General features: G+C 43.0%; 1 protein-coding gene across 1 annotated transcript; it reads right to left on the reverse strand.

Moving 5' to 3' along the window:
- Positions 1–1,316: 1,316 nt before the first annotated feature.
- gast (gastrin) lies at positions 1,317–5,868 on the reverse strand. Its single transcript, XM_012952834.3, has 3 exons — positions 5,767–5,868; positions 2,602–2,811; positions 1,317–1,673 (listed from the first exon to the last, which is right to left on the reverse strand). The coding sequence occupies exons 2-3, from the start codon at positions 2,807–2,809 to the stop codon at positions 1,573–1,575; spliced, it is 309 nt and encodes a 102-aa protein (XP_012808288.1). The 5' UTR covers positions 2,810–2,811; positions 5,767–5,868; the 3' UTR covers positions 1,317–1,572.
- Positions 5,869–17,933: the final 12,065 nt, after the last annotated feature.

A 17,933-nucleotide genomic window follows, 5' to 3' on the forward strand; every position in this document is an offset into this window, starting at 1 on the left:
ACCTGTACTTGATCCCAACTAAGATATAATTACCCCTTATTGGGGGCAGAACAGTCCTATTGGGTTTATTTCATGGTTAAATGATTCCCTTTTCTCTGTAATAATAAAACAGTACCTGTACTTGATCCCAACTAAGATATAATTACCCCTTATTGGGGCAGAACAGCCCTATTGGGTTTATTTCATGGTTAAATGATTCCCTTTTCTCTGTAATAATAAAACAGTACCTGTACTTGATCCCAACTAAGATATAATTACCCCTTATTGGGGGCAGAACAGCCCTATTGGGTTTATTTCATGGTTAAATGATTCCCTTTTCTCTGTAATAATAAAACAGTACCTGTACTTGATCCCAACTAAGATATAATTACCCCTTATTGGGGCAGAACAGTCTTATTGGGTTTATTTCATGGTTAAATGATTCCCTTTTCTCTGTAATAATAAAACAGTACCTGTACTTGATCCCAACTAAGATATAATTACCCCTTATTGGGGGCAGAACAGCCCTATTGGGTTTATTTCATGGTTAAATGATTCCCTTTTCTCTGTAATAATAAAACAGTACCTGTACTTGATCCCAACTAAGATATAATTACCCCTTATTGGGGCAGAACAGCCCTATTGGGTTTATTTCATGGTTAAATGATTCCCTTTTCTCTGTAATAATAAAACAGTACCTGTACTTGATCCCAACTAAGATATAATTACCCCTTATTGGGGCAGAACAGCCCTATTGGGTTTATTTCATGGTTAAATGATTCCCTTTTCTCTGTAATAATAAAACAGTACCTGTACTTGATCCCAACTAAGATATAATTACCCCTTATTGGGGGCAGAACAGTCCTATTGGGTTTATTTCATGGTTAAATGATTCCCTTTTCTCTGTAATAATAAAACAGTACCTGTACTTGATCCCAACTAAGATATAATTACCCCTTATTGGGGGCAGAACAGTCCTATTGGGTTTATTTCATGGTTAAATGATTCCCTTTTCTCTGTAATAATAAAACAGTACCTGTACTTGATCCCAACTAAGATATAATTACCCCTTATTGGGACAGAACAGCCCTATTGGGTTTATTTCATGGTTAAATGATTCCCTTTTCTCTGTAATAATAAAACAGTACCTGTACTTGATCCCAACTAAGATATAATTACCCCTTATTGGGGGCAGAACAGCCCTATTGGGTTTATTTAATGGTTAAATGATTCCCTTTTCTCTGTAATAATAAAACAGTACCTGTACTTGATCCCAACTAAGATATAATTACCCCTTATTGGGGCAGAACAGCCCTATTGGGTTTATTTCATGGAAATGGAAAGAGAAAACTCCCAGACAATATATGAAATGTGGATGTTACTTTATTAGGAATATTAGTGTATTTCTCCCCTCTGCCCCCCAGGATGGAGCGCTACGAGCTCCTCGGCAAACGATCCTGAGTGGAACCCCATTGTTTATTGAACCCCCCCCACCCCCCCCGGGCTGCTAAAGAAGTCACATATCAGAATTGGGTGGGGTGGGTGTCGAGGGGCACCCTTGGCGGTAAAGTTAAAGGAATGAGGGGGGGGTATTTAAGACTCGGGTTCTTCCAAACTCCGGCGCCCAAAGTCCATCCATCCGGCATAGTCCCGGTCCTGCACGGGTAGGAAATGTGCTTCACCGTTGGAAAGCTCTGTGGAATAGAAGCGGTGATCCGGGTTAGAATAGTGTGTGCTGGGATTATAGCAACCGTCACCAGGAGAGACATTACGTGCCATTGGGGAATCCTAAATGCCACTTTAAGTACTAAGGGCCGCCCCCTGGGATCATAGGATTCACAGTGCACACAAACAAGCCAAGGCACACATACATGCTAGGCCCCATCAGCCAATGAATGGGCAGAGTTCTGCCTTCCTGTTACAGTTAGGGCTGCATCACTTCCTGTCAGCTGATCTCTAAAGGAAGCACACAGCCCAGCACAAAATGGCGGCTCAAGGGAAAGGATGTAAAAGGGCAAAAATTACTGATATATATATTCCAGTTTGGGGAGATTCTTTAATAGGCCCCTTAATATGATATAAACTGTCTGTTGGTTACGTATTCATTCTGGGGGTATAGTTTCCCTTTAAAGTAAAACTTTTGATAATGGTCAATTAAAGGAAAAGTATACACCTAAACATACCTATGCTAAAAATGAACACGATAAATAGGACTTGTGTTGAAATTACACAATTATATTGTTATAATTAAAAAAAAAAACATAATTTTATTTTTTTACACCATTATTAAGCTCTAATTTGAAAGCTGGGCTATGTTCACTGAACTCACCTCCCCCTTCTCTTATAAACAGGGGAATTAGTTCTATCTACCTTTGAATAAACAAACCCCTCCCATCTCTAAGCCGCAGCCTTTGAGTGGCTCATTATCAGGGGCATCTCTATGGACAGGTAATTAGTTTTATTAGCTCCTTGGAAGTTCTGAGGGAACAGGAAGTGCTAAAGTGAAACTGGCTTCATGTTCTTGTTTAGTATTTGGATTTACAGCCCCTTTAACAGTCCAAGATATCCCTTTAAATAGGCCCAATGACAACGTCTGGCAATACTGTACATGGTGCACATCACCTGCATACAAGTGAGGGAGGAGCTGGGATATCAGCTGCCTCTGGTCATGGGAAAGGGACGCCATGAGGTCCCGCCTGTTTAGTTCCGAAGTGACGGGCGACTTCCGGGGGGATCCGTGATGTGACGATTCTACGTCCGCCATTGGCCGGCAGAGGGACGCTGTGGCGAGTACGGCGAGCAGCACGCTGATATACCCCTTATTGTGCATGTCTGCAACGAGCGGAACGACATTGTACCAATCAGAGCTAAAATCCCCATTTCCCAGAATTCTATTCTTTATTATACTGCAGAGTTTCATTGCCCACAGAGCTATTTATTGTTCTAGGAAGGCGCTGATCATTCTGAATTCCGCCCAATTAGTATATAAAAAATGTAATTGAATACGGGATATGGGATCCATTATCTGTAATAATAAAACAGTACCTGTACTTGATCCCAACTAAGATATAATTACCCCTTATTGGAGGCAGAACAATCCTATTGGGTTTATTTAATGGTTAAATGATTCCCTTTTCTCTGTAATAATAAAACAGTACCTGTACTTGATCCCAACTAAGATATAATTACCCCTTATTGGGGCAGAACAGCCCTATTGGGTTTATTTCATGGTTAAATGATTCCCTTTTCTCTGTAATAATAAAACAGTACCTGTACTTGATCCCAACTAAGATATAATTACCCCTTATTGGAGGCAGAACAATCCTATTGGGTTTATTTAATGGTTAAATGATTCCCTTTTCTCTGTAATAATAAAACAGTACCTGTACTTGATCCCAACTAAGATATAATTACCCCTTATTGGGGCAGAACAGCCCTATTGGGTTTATTTAATGGTTAAATGATTCCCTTTTCTCTGTAATAATAAAACAGTATCTGTACTTGATCCCAACTAAGATATAATTACCCCTTATTGGGGCAGAACAGCCCTATTGGGTTTATTTAATGGTTAAATGATTCCCTTTTCTCTGTAATAATAAAACAGTACCTGTACTTGATCCCAACTAAGATATAATTACCCCTTATTGGGGCAGAACAGCCCTATTGGGTTTATTTCATGTTTAAATGATTCCCTTTTCTCTGTAATAATAAAACAGTACCCGTACTTGATCCCAACTAAGATATAATTACCCCTTATTGGGGGCAGAACAGCCCTATTGGGTTTATTTCATGGTTAAATGATTCCCTTTTCTCTGTAATAATAAAACAGTACCTGTACTTGATCCCAACTAAGATATAATTACCCCTTATTGGGGGCAGAACAGCCCTATTGGGTTTATTTCATGGTTAAATGATTCCCTTTTCTCTATAATAATAAAACAGTACCTGTACTTGATCCCAACTAAGATATAATTACCCCTTATTGGGGCAGAACAGCCCTATTGGGTTTATTTCATGGTTAAATGATTCCCTTTTCTCTGTAATAATAAAACAGTACCTGTACTTGATCCCAACTAAGATATAATTACCCCTTATTGGGGCAGAACAGCCCTATTGGGTTTATTTCATGGTTAAATGATTATTTAGCAGACTTAGGCTGATGCCACACCAGGCGTAGGGCTGATTTTTTCGGCAAGCGGAAAAACGCTTGCCGAAAAATCAGCCCTACGCCTGCTACTTGTGCCTGCACCCGAATGAATGGAATACGCTCGGGTGCAGGCACATGTAGCCGATATACGCACGAAAACGCGCGAGAATGCAAAGTCTCGCGTTTTCTTGCGTATATCGGCTACATGTGCCTGCACCCGAGCGTATTCCATTCATTCGGGTGCAGGCACAAGTAGCAGGCGTAGGGCTGAATTTTCGGCAAGCGTTTTTCCGCTTGCCGAAAAAATCAGCCATACGCCTGGTGTGGCATGAGCCTTAAGGTATGGATTAAAGAAAGATCCCTTATCTGGAAAACCCCAGGCCCTGAGCGTTCTGGATAACAGGTCCCATACCTGTAAAACCATGAAAAAACTCCTAGAATTCATACTCTACTCATCATTTTCATTTTACAAACACAAACATTTTTGAAAAACTCTCCATCAGTGCCAGTAAGTCTCAATTCACAAGGATCCCCAGATTCCTGATCCCAACACCCGTACATGGGGCAGTGTAGATGAAATTGGCCAAACTGACCAAATCTCGCCATATTGTGCTTTAGAATCTCTCGTATATAGAGGCGGATTTATCAACATTCTGTTTTTCATGGTTTTAGAGGTTTATGAAACCGCCAATAAACTCTAAAACCACAAATGTAAAGTCCTAACTGAAAAAACAAAAACTAAAAGAACACAAAAACCTCACATTTTTGTAAAAATATTCATGGGCTGTTAAATGAAATCCCCTCCCAAAACCGATAAAACCACAAATGAAATAAGGATTGTTAGTAAATCTGCCCCTTGGCGTTTTCCTATTCATTTAGAAAGTGGATCCAATTAATTTCCCCATGATAATTATGTCGGGTATTTATTAAGAGCAAAAAAAACAAAAACAAAAATCTGAATGTAAAAATTTGCCATCTAAAAGCTTTGGGAGTTTCTATAGAAGTCAATGGGAGTTGGTCCTGGGCAAAGGCAAATTAAATTAATAAATAAGCCCCTTTGCGTTAGGGCTCAGTGAACCTAAAGACCATTGAGACGCCATTGAGAATTTCCTATGTGCAAAAATATACCTAAAATCTGCAGGCACTTAGTATACTTAAGGGGGTATTTAATAAAAGGTGCTAAATTTGCCCAGGAGCAGTAACCCATAGCAACCAACCAGCAAGTAGAATTTACTGGTCACCTGTTTAAAAGCAAACGTATTGGTTGCTATGGGTTACTGCTCCTGGGCAAACTTTTATAACACATAAGGGCTAATTTTGAACTAGGTTTGTACATCGGGAACAAGTTGAGTTGCCCCTGTCACTGTGTTGCTGAGTGTTAGTCAGTGTAGTTCAGCAATGCCGACCCAAGTAGAGAATATGGGAAGCGGTAGCTCAGTAACCAATGTAGATCTGTATATACAGAATATTGAGGATTTCAAGCAGTGGTGGAGGATGCGGGGAGCTGTAGTTCTGCATCCCCAGGGCAAATAGATGAAATCACAGATAGGAATGAATAAAGTGACAATAAAGTGACTTGCCCCATGCAAGTATATAAAGAATGAGTTTGGTTGCCCATAGCTACGTGCCCCCCCCCTTACCTGTAGTTTTGCAGGGGACGAGTCCAGACGGCGGTGCAGGTTACTACGGGTGCCTTTGGCTCTCAGCAGCTCCGCTGCACTTAATATAATGGGCACTCAGGGTGTCTCCACCCACTGCCTGCTCTTCCCCCTATGCCCCCTCCCCAGGTAATCCTGCCCATGATGTCAATGCACCCCTTAACCCTGCCAGGATGGGCATTAACCCTTTGCTAAGCAGCAGCACAGTGAGAAGTCCTGTACCCACCTTAGTGCCAGTGTATGAGCCCCAGTCTGTATTCTATTATCCACCCTGTCAGTGCTGTATGTTATCAGCCCAATAGCTACTGCCCAATATACCTGCCCAATATTTACCTGCCCAATATTTACCTGTCCAATAGCTACTGCCCAATATACCTGCCCAATAACTACTGCCTAATAGCTACTGCCCAATATACCTGCCCAATATTTACCTGCCCAATAGCTACTGCCCAATATACCTGCCCAATATTTACCTGCCCAATAGCTACTGCCCAATATACCTGCCCAATATTTACCTGCCCAATAGCTACTGCCCAATATACCTGCCCAATATTTACCTGCCCAATAGCTACTGCCCAATATACCTGCCCAATATTTACCTGCCCAATAGCTACTGCCCAATATACCTGCCCAATAGCTACTGCCCAATATACCTGCGCAATATATACCTGCCCAATAGCTACTGCCCAATATACCTGCCCAATAGCTACTGCCCAATATACCTGCCCAATATACCTGCCCAATAGCTACTGCCCAATATACCTGCGCAATATATACCTGCCCAATAGCTACTGCCCAATATACCTGCCCAATAACTACTGCCCAATAGCTACTGCCCAATATACACCTGCCTAGTATTTACTGCCCAATAAATACCCAATAGGATTGTTCTGCCCCAATAAGGGGTAAATATATCTTAGTTGGGATCAAGTACAGGTACTGTTTTATTATTACAGAGAAAAGGGAATCATTTAACCATTAAATAAACCCAATAGGACTGTTCTGCCCCAATAAGGGGTAATTATATCTTAGTTGGGATCAAGTACAGGTACTGTTTTATTATTACAGAGAAAAGGGAATCATTTAACCATTAAATAAACCCAATAGGGCTGTTCTGCCCCAATAAGGGGTAATTATATCTTAGTTGGGATCAAGTACAGGTACTGTTTTATTATTACAGAGAAAAGGGAATCATTTAACCATGAAATAAACCCAATAGGGCTGTTCTGCCCCCAATAAGGGGTAATTATATCTTAGTTGGGATCAAGTACAGGTACTGTTTTATTATTACAGAGAAAAGGGAATCATTTAACCATGAAATAAGCCCAATAGGGCTGTTCTGCCCCAATAAGGGGTAATTATATCTTAGTTGGGATCAAGTACAGGTACTGTTTTATTATTACAGAGAAAAGGGAATCATTTAACCATTAAATAAACCCAATAGGGCTGTTCTGCCCCAATAAGGGGTAATTATATCTTAGTTGGGATCAAGTACAGGTACTGTTTTATTATTACAGAGAAAAGGGAATCATTTAACCATTAAATAAACCCAATAGGGCTGTTCTGCCCCAATAAGGGGTAATTATATCTTAGTTGGGATCAAGTACAGGTACTGTTTTATTAATCTGAATTATTGGAGCCTATAGGAGATGGCCTTGAAATTTGGAACTTTATGGATAATGGATTTCCGATAACAGATCCTATACCTGTGTATCATTTCTGCTTATGGGGTATCAGACCTGCTGCCAGCCCAGTGCCTATTGTTTATAATCTCTATTAAATCTATATTCTGTATGTATTTAGGGATGCACCAAACCTGTACTGATTGTGCCCACATTTTACAACATTAGAATTTGGACCAAATCCTCAAAAAGTGCAGGTCAGATCCCAAACTGAATTCTGAAATTATTTCACCCCTAGTTTATTATAAATCTGTTTTTTCTTCAGCCGGAACTTGTGGAAAATAGCATTAAATTTGGCGTTTGGATGGTGAAATTCGCCATTTTTATCAGCAAATTTTGTTTTACTCAGTATAATAAATGGGCCCCTCAGAATATTACAGAATGTTTATTTCTTTGTTTTAGGTCAATCTCCCCTTTAATGCCCCCGGCACTATCTAGTGTTATTGTGTCTATAGAATGGGCAGTATTATCATGTAAATAACAAATAAATACAAACAATAAAATGTAAAATGTATCCATATTGCAGATTAATCAGCGAGGCATCGTTAACCCTTTGGCTGCTGAAATCCAATTCCTGTTCTGCGCAGCCCTCGTCTCCCTCCATTCACTGTGACCCAGAGATTTGTGTCAAGTTGCTTCTCATAGACAAGTGTGCGCAGCTTCCGAGCGACGGCAAGGGCCCCGTGTTCATCTGGCAGCTGCTTCATCTCCTCTGTAATATACTGAGTAATGATAGCGCTGCTGGTCCCCCTGGGGTCCCTGAACTGTGGGGCTGGTCCCCCTGGGGTCCCTGAACTGTGGGGCTGGTCCCCCTGGGGTCCCTGAACTGTGGGGCTGATCCCCCTGGGGTCCCTGAACTGTGGGGCTGATCCCCCTGGGGTCCCTGAACTGTGGGGCTGATCCCCCTGGGGTCCCTGAACTGTGGGGCTGATCCCCCTGGGGTCCCTGAACTGTGGGGCTGATCCCTCTGGGGTCCCTGAACTGTGGGGCTGATCCCCCTGGGGTCCCTGAACTGTGGGGCTGATCCCCCTGGGGTCCCTGAACTGTGGGGCTGATCCCCCTGGGGTCCCTGAACTGTGGGGCTGATCCCCCTGGGGTCCCTGAACTGTGGGGCTGATCCCCCTGGGGTCCCTGAACTGTGGGGCTGATCCCCCTGGGGTCCCTGAACTGTGGGGCTGATCCCTCTGGGGTCCCTGAACTGTGGGGCTGATCCCCCTGGGGTCCCTGAACTGTGGGGCTGATCCCCCTGGGGTCCCTGAACTGTGGGGCTGATCCTCCTGGGGTCCCTGAACTGTGGGGCTGATCCCCCTGGGGTCCCTGAACTGTGGGGCTGGTCCCCCTGGGGTCCCTGAACTGTGGGGCTGATCCCCCTTGGGTCCCTGAACTGTGGGGCTGATCCCCCTGGGGTCCCTGAACTGTGGGACTGATCCCTCTGGGGTCCCTGAACTGTGGGGCTGATCCCCTGGGGTCCCTGAACTGTGGGGCTGATCCCCCTGGGGCCCCTGAACTGTGGGGCTGATCCCCCTGGGGCCCCTGAACTGTGGGGCTGATCCCCCTGGGGTCCCTGAACTGTGGGGCTGATCCCCCTGGGGTCCCTGAACTGTGGGGCTGATCCTCCTGGGGTCCCTGAACTGTGGGGCTGATCCCCCTGGGGTCCCTGAACTGTGGGGCTGGTCCCCCTGGGGTCCCTGAACTGTGGGGCTGATCCCCCTGGGGTCCCTGAACTGTGGGGCTGATCCCTCTGGGGTCCCTGAACTGTGGGGCTGATCCCCCTGGGGTCCCTGAACTGTGGGGCTGATCCCCCTGGGGTCCCTGAACTGTGGGGCTGATCCCCCTGGGGTCCCTGAACTGTGGGGCTGATCCCCCTGGGGTCCCTGAACTGTGGGGCTGATCCCCCTGGGGTCCCTGAACTGTGGGGCTGATCCCTCTGGGGTCCCTGAACTGTGGGGCTGATCCCCCTGGGGTCCCTGAACTGTGGGGCTGATCCCCCTGGGGTCCCTGAACTGTGGGGCTGATCCCCCTGGGGTCCCTGAACTGTGGGGCTGATCCCCCTGGGGTCCCTGAACTGTGGGGCTGATCCCTCTGGGGTCCCTGAACTGTGGGGCTGGTCCCCCTGGGGTCCCTGAACTGTGGGGCTGATCCCCCTGGGGTCCCTGAACTGTGGGGCTGATCCCCCTGGGGTCCCTGAACTGTGGGGCTGATCCTCCTGGGGTCCCTGAACTGTGGGGCTGATCCCCCTGGGGTCCCTGAACTGTGGGGCTGGTCCCCCTGGGGTCCCTGAACTGTGGGGCTGATCCCCCTGGGGTCCCTGAACTGTGGGGCTGATCCCCCTGGGGTCCCTGAACTGTGGGGCTGATCCCTCTGGGGTCCCTGAACTGTGGGGCTGATCCCCCTGGGGTCCCTGAACTGTGGGGCTGATCCCCCTGGGGTCCCTGAACTGTGGGCTAGAAAATCTAGTTGGATCGGGGACCACATTGGCTCGTTGATATGGTCCCCAAACCAACAGACACCTATACTCGTCATTCTAATTCGATCATTTGGCCCCAGGGCCAAACGACTGAATTAGCCCGATATCGCCCACCCGTAGGTAGGGATATCGGGAGAAGATCCACTCACTTGATGACCTCGCCAAGTGAGCGGATCTTAGCGTGTATGGCCTTTAGTCAAGGTTGCCTAACCCGCATCTGCAGTCTAAATCTCAGTCAACCATTTGCTGAACCGCATTATGGATCCCAACGTTTGAGGCCAATGGAGGCCCCCTTTGGTAGCCGAGGGCTAGAACTACATACTAACATAGTAAGTTAGGTTGAAAAAAGACGTACGTCCATCACGTTCAACCAAATGTCCCAGCAGTTGCTCCCGAGATCGTGTTATTGGGGGATCCTGATTGGTGCAGTTTCTGCGCTCAGTTTATTGGGGTTCCTATGAGACTATAAGGTTCTCTCGAGGGCAAGAAGCTCAAATAGGGATCTATGAGTAATCCCACCATTCCTGCTGCTTTCTATTCCCCCCCATCTTCTCCGGAAATAAGTACTTCAAGGTCTCCCTGGCTAATTTCTCATTCTATCCTTAGAGCCTCTCTGTGCCGGAGATCATGGCAACCTCCTGTCTGGGGGCTGAATGAGATTGGAAAGATCTATGTGAGTGAAGTGGATGGAGAAGAACAGGTCTGTAGGGAATATATTCTATATTTGTATATGAGAAGCCTTGATCTATTGCTCTTCCTAAACTGTTGTTGTGTTTGCCGGGCCCTCCCCAGTGTTTGCTCTGGGTCCGGCTCCCTAGGAGTTAATCAGTACATTAACCCTGCCCTGGTAACTGGGATTGATTGGATCTCTCCCGCTATTGAGAAGCCATTAGCTGTCCCCGGGCAGATGAGCAGAGAGGTAAAAATTGCAGTTTAAAAAGGTCTCTGGGAGAATTAAAAAGGAATCTGTTAGGCCTGTGTGTAGCCTTTGTACCGACTTACTTGCCCCCTTCTCTTCCAACACGTGGGGCCGTATGTAGCCAAACACATTAGCGCGTCAATCTCAAACAGAGAGATTAATATCGGCCCAAAACTACAATATCTTAAGCCAAATAACTTCCTGGATACACTGCGAGACTCTATTCATAGACATATTCTTTAAAGGGGAACTCCGGCTCCCAACCAAAATGTGTTAAAGAGCCCCACACAGCCCAGAAACCCCTAATATCCCTATCCCTGTAATCTGTTCCTTCAAACAGTAGGAATAAATACCATTTTTATATGCTGAAATCCAGCTGCAAAACTGTTCTTCTCTTTCTGCATCATTTGTAATCCTGGCAGGGGAGGAGGGACTAAAACACTGATGTTACACATTGTAACAACTTCTCCCCAGCTTACAGACAGCATGCAGGAACTACATAACCCACAATGCATTGCACTGGGATGTTCCTTTCCTTATTGACATCACGTGTGCAGCAGGGAATTGTGGGAATGGGAGGATGCAGGATGCTATACCTGAGAAGCACCTTCTTACATGCCCCCCAGTGATTTTAGTTAATTTTTGATTGACATGCTCATATACATCATAGCCGCCCCCTAACAAACAGGCCAGTATTTTTGTTTACAAAACACGGCAACCCCAGTTCTGTTCCTGAAAAAGGGGCTGCGGCTTCTCTTCACTTCCTTATGCTCATGGGCGGAACTCCAATCTGGTGGGCTTGGTGGTCGGCTCCCTGGGATCATAGGAGTCACGGTGCACACAAACAAGCCAAGGCACACATACATGTTAGGCCCCATCAGCCAATGAATGGGCAGAGTTCTGCCTGTTACTCCCACACTACTTCCTGTTACAGTTAGAGCTGCATCACTTCCTGTCAGCTGATCTCTGAGGGAACACACAGCCCAGCACAAAATGGCGGCTCAAGGGAAAGATATAAAAGGGCAATATTTACTGATATATATATTCCAGTTTGGTGAGATTTTTTAATAGGCCCCTTAATATGATATAAACTGTCTGTTGGTTACGTATTAATTCCAGGGGTACATTTTTCCTGTTAATATAGGACACTCAGAGGGTATAGCCATGGAGACAGCCAATGACATGGCACCACTTTTAGGGTGTTTCTTAGAAATGGCATTTTGTATTGGCAAGTAACTGGTATTAGCTACAAGGTGAGGCTTCTGTGAATAGGGGGGATACTTGCGGGTTAGTATTCGTTCCCTTCCAGTGCCAAGTTGCTGGTGTGGTAGGGGCCTTAGATTGTAAGCTTCACTGGTGCAGGGAATAATGAACAATCAGTGTAACTTGTTGAAGACTAAAGGTGGCCATACATGGACCGATTCTAGCTGCAGATATCTGATTCGGCAGCTAATCGGCCCATGTAGGGGCACGATGGGCCTGCCCGACCGACATCTGGCCTGAAATTGGGCAGATATCGATCGGGCAGGTTAAAAAATTTATCGGGGGCCACATCGGCTCGTTGATTCGGTCCCCGAACCGACTGCGCCTATTAACGTCGTTCTGATTCAATCGTTTGGCCCCAGGGCCAAACAACCAAATTAGCCTGAATTCCCCCGATATTGCCCACCTGTAGGTGGGGATATCGGGAGAAGATCCGCTCGCTTAGCGACCTCGCCAAGCGAGCGGATGTTAATGTATATGGGCACCTTTAGGGTTGTATTTATTAACACTGGAGACAAACATCAAAAAAACCAAATAGCAATTAGATTGGAACGGTCACCTACAAGTTAGAAAACAAAAGCACGGCTCTGATTGGTTGCTATGGGCAACACCACTGGTGATGTTTGTCTCCAATGTTAATAAATACACCCTTTCTTATAGGGGAGGAGGAAGGAGAGTTAAACGATAAGGAAAAGCATGGGTTAAGCTTTCGGGCCAATATTTTCTCAGGTAAATCGGAGAATTTATTTGGACGGAGAGACGAGAGCTTCGAGGCCGCGCGTGATGCAATAGGTAAGCGGAATGGATGTAATGAGAATTTCAGCCGCCTTTGTAATACGGCATACCATGATTAATGAGAGGCCGATCTGTGTCCTGTTTATTATCTGCTGAAGGAGACGCTTTCATTCCCTGCCCGTGATACGGAACATAGCGATTGGCTGGAGCCAAAAATGGCAGAAGGGAGAGATGAGAACATCTGGATACTTTCCAGCCCCAAAATAGTCTCCTATGAGTCGTCTTCTTACGGGGGAATGATATGTTCTCTCCCACTTAGCCAATGCTGAAAGACATAATGATACTGGAAACTGGGCTATAGTGACAGCGCTGCATAGTATAGTGACACTGAGTATCTGTAGACACAGAGAAAGTGCAGCAAATATCATGAATATTGCAAAGGAAAGGTATAAACTCAGTAAGCTTTATCAGAAAGGTCTATGTAACTACAGCCATAAGCACTCACAGAAACGCTGCACTGAGTCCTCTATCAAAAGAAACACAGGATTTCTTGTCTCCTTTTGTGTATACATGTTCTTCTGTGTCAGACTGCCTGCCCTCAGAAAAATCCTTCAGGGCACGGCACGAGTCTGCTCTCTCCTTTCTCCCCCTCCCTTCTCCTCCTCCCCCTCCCATCATCTCTCCCCCTCTCAACTATGCTGTAATCTGAGCTACCAGCAGCCAAAGCTGCAGCACAGAAGTTACCGAGACAAAGCTAAAATGGCAGCTCCTGTCTTAAACAAACAGAGGGAGCTTATAGGGCTGTTTACTCAGGTATGGTAAAGCTTTTTGCTTGCACTATTGTGGCTGATCTATTGGCAATAAAATGCCAAAATGCCTTTCCTTCTCCTATAAGTGACATTTTCTTTTTGGAACAATAGATTTTATAGTACAAATACAAATAGGCTGGCACCCCAAAGGCCACCCATAGATAGGTCAAGTGGTTTCAATAAAACGCGTTTTGTGCCTGATGGCAGTTAATGATAGGCATGATTATGATTAAACTTTTTGTTCTGGACTTTATAGGAATAAACCACTTTGCCCGTCAGTGGATTGTACCATTTATCAGGAGTTCCTGATACCTACTATATGCACACCTGCTATAAACAAAAGCCAGTTGTGTCAGTACTCCCCCGACTCCTCATGAGGGTGAAATGGCTTGTGTATATCATACACATTAACCCCCTACTACGTTCCCAGGTACATTGTAGTAAGAACTTCCGTTACAGACCTCACAGAGCCCCATATTTACTACTTTACACTTTTCACAAATTCGAAAATTAGTAAATAAAACCTCAAACTTTTGGATTTCGCCAAGGGGCAGATTTATCAAAATGTGAGATTAGAGAAAATTTCACACCCTTTCTATTGATTCCTATGGGATTTTTAGAAGCATATTTATCAACGGGTGAAACTTAGAGCCACCCATCCCATAGGAATCAATAGAAAGTGGGTGAAATTTTCTCTAATCTTACATTTTGATAAATCTGCCCTAAAGTTTTCAGAAATGGACTCAAAAATTGAGATTATAGGTTGGGCCAATTCGGCAGCTTACCTGCCAGTGTATGGGGACCCCCACAAGCCTCCCCCAGGCAGGTTTGATTTTCCCATCAGATTGGGGGTCCACATCGGCTCATTGATATGGTCCCTGCTCTGATGGCTCCTATACTCGTCATCCGATTGAATTAGCCAGATATAACCCACCTTATGTGAGCATATGGGGAGAAACATCCACTCGTTTGGTCACCTCACTAAATGAGCAGACGCCAAAGTCTCTCCCGCTAGTCCTTGGGTACAAAGACTACATTTTTGAAACTTTTAGGTTTTTTAAACTTTCCAGAAATTGACTCAAATTTTGAGCTTTGCTCCGTTTTTTCTCCCACTAGTTCTTGGGTACAAATACAACATTTTTGAAACTTTTGGGTTTCTTAAAGTTTCCAGAAATTGACTACAATTTTGAATTTTACACCATTGTTTCTCCCACTAGTTCTTGGGTACAAAAACCACATTTTTGAAACTTTTGGATTTCTTCAAGTTTCCAGAAATTGACTCAGATTTAGAGCTTTACTCCGTTGTTTCTCCCACTAGTTCTTGGGTACAAACACTCCATTTTTTAAACTTTTGGGTTTCTTCAAGATTCCAAATACTCACTCAAAGCGAAAATTGAAAAAACAAAACTTTTTTTTTACGCTTACTTCTTGGGTACACAAACCACATTTTTTAAAGTTTTGGGTTTCTTAAAGTTTCCCGAAATTGACACAAATTTTGAACTTTAAACCATTGTCTCTCCCACTAGTTCTTGGGTACAAAAATTTTTGAATACAAAAAAACCACATTTTTGAAAGTTTTGGGTCTCTTAGTTTCCAGAAATTGACTCAAATTTTGAGCTTTACTCCGTTGTTTCTCCCACTAGTTCTTGGGTACAAAGTCCACATTTTTGAAACTTTTGGGTTTCTTAGTTTTCAGAAATTGACTCAAATTTTGAGCTTTACTCCGTTTTTTCTCCCACTAGTTCTTGGGTACAAATACAACATTTTTGAAACTTTTGGGTTTCTTAAAGTTTCCAGAAATTGACTACAATTTTGAATTTTACACCATTGTTTCTCCCACTAGTTCTTGGGTACAAAAACCACATTTTTGAAACTTTTGGATTTCTTCAAGTTTCCAGAAATTGACTCAGATTTAGAGCTTTACTCCGTTGTTTCTCCCACTAGTTCTTGGGTACAAACACTCCATTTTTTAAACTTTTGGGTTTCTTCAAGATTCCAAATACTCACTCAAAGCGAAAATTGAAAAAACAAAACTTTTTTTTTACGCTTACTTCTTGGGTACACAAACCACATTTTTTAAAGTTTTGGGTTTCTTAAAGTTTCCCGAAATTGACACAAATTTTGAACTTTAAACCATTGTCTCTCCCACTAGTTCTTGGGTACAAAAATTTTTGAATACAAAAAAACCACATTTTTGAAAGTTTTGGGTCTCTTAGTTTCCAGAAATTGACTCAAATTTTGAGCTTTACTCCGTTGTTTCTCCCACTAGTTCTTGGGTACAAAGTCCACATTTTTGAAACTTTTGGGTTTCTTAGTTTTCAGAAATTGACTCAAATTTTGAGCTTTACTCCGTTGTTTCTCCCACTAGTTCTTGGGTACAAAGACCACATTTTTGAAACTTTTGGGTTTCTTCAAGATTCCAAAAACTGACTCAAAGCTAAAATTGACAAAACAAAACTTTTATCTATGGTTACTTCTTGGGTACAAAAACCACATTTTTGAAAGTTTTGGGTTTCTTAAAGTTTCCAGAAATTGACTCAAATTTTGAGCTTTACTCTGTTGTTTCTCCCACTAGTTCTTGGGTACAAAAACCACATTTTTGAAAGTTTTGGGTTTCCTAGTTTCCAAAAATTGACTCAAATTTTGAGCTTTACTCTGTTGTTTCTCCCACTAGTTCTTGGGTACAAAGTCCACATTTTTGAAACTTTTGGGTTTCTTAGTTTCCAGAAATTGACTCAAATTTTGAGCTTTACTCCGTTGTTTCTCCCACTAGTTCTTGGGTACAAATATTTTTGAAAGTTTTGGGTTTCTTAGTTTCCAGAAATTGACTCAAATTTTGAGCTTTACTCCGTTGTTTCTCCCACTAGTTCTTGGGTACAAAGTCCACATTTTTGAAACTTTTGGGTTTCTTAGTTTTCAGAAATTGACTCAAATTTTGAGCTTTACTCCGTTGTTTCTCCCACTAGTTCTTGGGTACAAAGACCACATTTTTGAAACTTTTGGGTTTCTTCAAGATTCCAAAAACTGACTCAAAGCTAAAATTGACAAAACAAAACTTTTATCTATGGTTACTTCTTGGGTACAAAAACCACATTTTTGAAAGTTTTGGGTTTCTTAAAGTTTCCAGAAATTGACTCAAATTTTGAGCTTTACTCTGTTGTTTCTCCCACTAGTTCTTGGGTACAAAAACCACATTTTTGAAAGTTTTAGGTTTCCTAGTTTCCAAAAATTGACTCAAATTTTGAGCTTTACTCCGTTGTTTCTCCCACTAGTTCTTGGGTACAAAGTCCACATTTTTGAAACTTTTGGGTTTCTTAGTTTTCAGAAATTGACTCAAATTTTGAGCTTTACTCCGTTGTTTCTCCCACTAGTTCTTGGGTACAAAGACCACATTTTTGAAACTTTTGGGTTTCTTCAAGATTCCAAAAACTGACTCAAAGCTAAAATTGACAAAACAAAACTTTTATCTATGGTTACTTCTTGGGTACAAAAACCACATTTTTGAAAGTTTTGGGTTTCTTAAAGTTTCCAGAAATTGACTCAAATTTTGAGCTTTACTCTGTTGTTTCTCCCACTAGTTCTTGGGTACAAAAACCACATTTTTGAAAGTTTTGGGTTTCCTAGTTTCCAAAAATTGACTCAAATTTTGAGCTTTACTCTGTTGTTTCTCCCACTAGTTCTTGGGTACAAAGTCCACATTTTTGAAACTTTTGGGTTTCTTAGTTTCCAGAAATTGACTCAAATTTTGAGCTTTACTCCGTTGTTTCTCCCACTAGTTCTTGGGTACAAATATTTTTGAAAGTTTTGGGTTTCTTAGTTTCCAGAAATTGACTCAAATTTTGAGCTTTACTCCGTTGTTTCTCCCACTAGTTCTTGGGTACAAATATTTTTGAAAGTTTTGGGTTTCTTAGTTTCCAGAAATTGACTCAAATTTTGAGCTTTACTCCGTTGTTTCTCCCACTAGTTCTTGGGTACAAAGTCCACATTTTTGAAACTTTTGGATTTCTTAGTTTTCAGAAATTGACTCAAATTTTGAGCTTTACTCCGTTGTTTCTCCCACTAGTTCTTGGGTACAAAGACCACATTTTTGAAACTTTTGGGTTTCTTCAAGATTCCAAAAACTGACTCAAAGCTAAAATTGAAAAAACAAAACTTTTATCTATGGCTACTTCTTGGGTACAAAAAACACATTTTTGAAAGTTTTGGGTTTCTTAAAGTTTCCAGAAATTGACTCAAATTTTGAGCTTTACTCTGTTGTTTCTCCCACTAGTTCT

The sequence above is a fragment of the Xenopus tropicalis genome, chromosome 10, assembly GCF_000004195.4.
Source record: "Xenopus tropicalis strain Nigerian chromosome 10, UCB_Xtro_10.0, whole genome shotgun sequence".
Lineage (NCBI taxonomy): Eukaryota > Metazoa > Chordata > Amphibia > Anura > Pipidae > Xenopus > Xenopus tropicalis.

What these genes read in the sequence shown, in the direction of transcription:
- gast (XM_012952834.3), bottom strand. Translation starts at nt 2,809, where the DNA reads ATGCACAATAAGGGGTATATCAGCGTGCTGCTCGCCGTACTCGCCACA. An exon ending in CCTCCCTCACTTGTATGCAG is followed by an intron (nt 1,674 to 2,601) that starts GTGATGTGCACC and finishes TCTATTCCACAG; the next exon opens with AGCTTTCCAACGGTGAAGCA.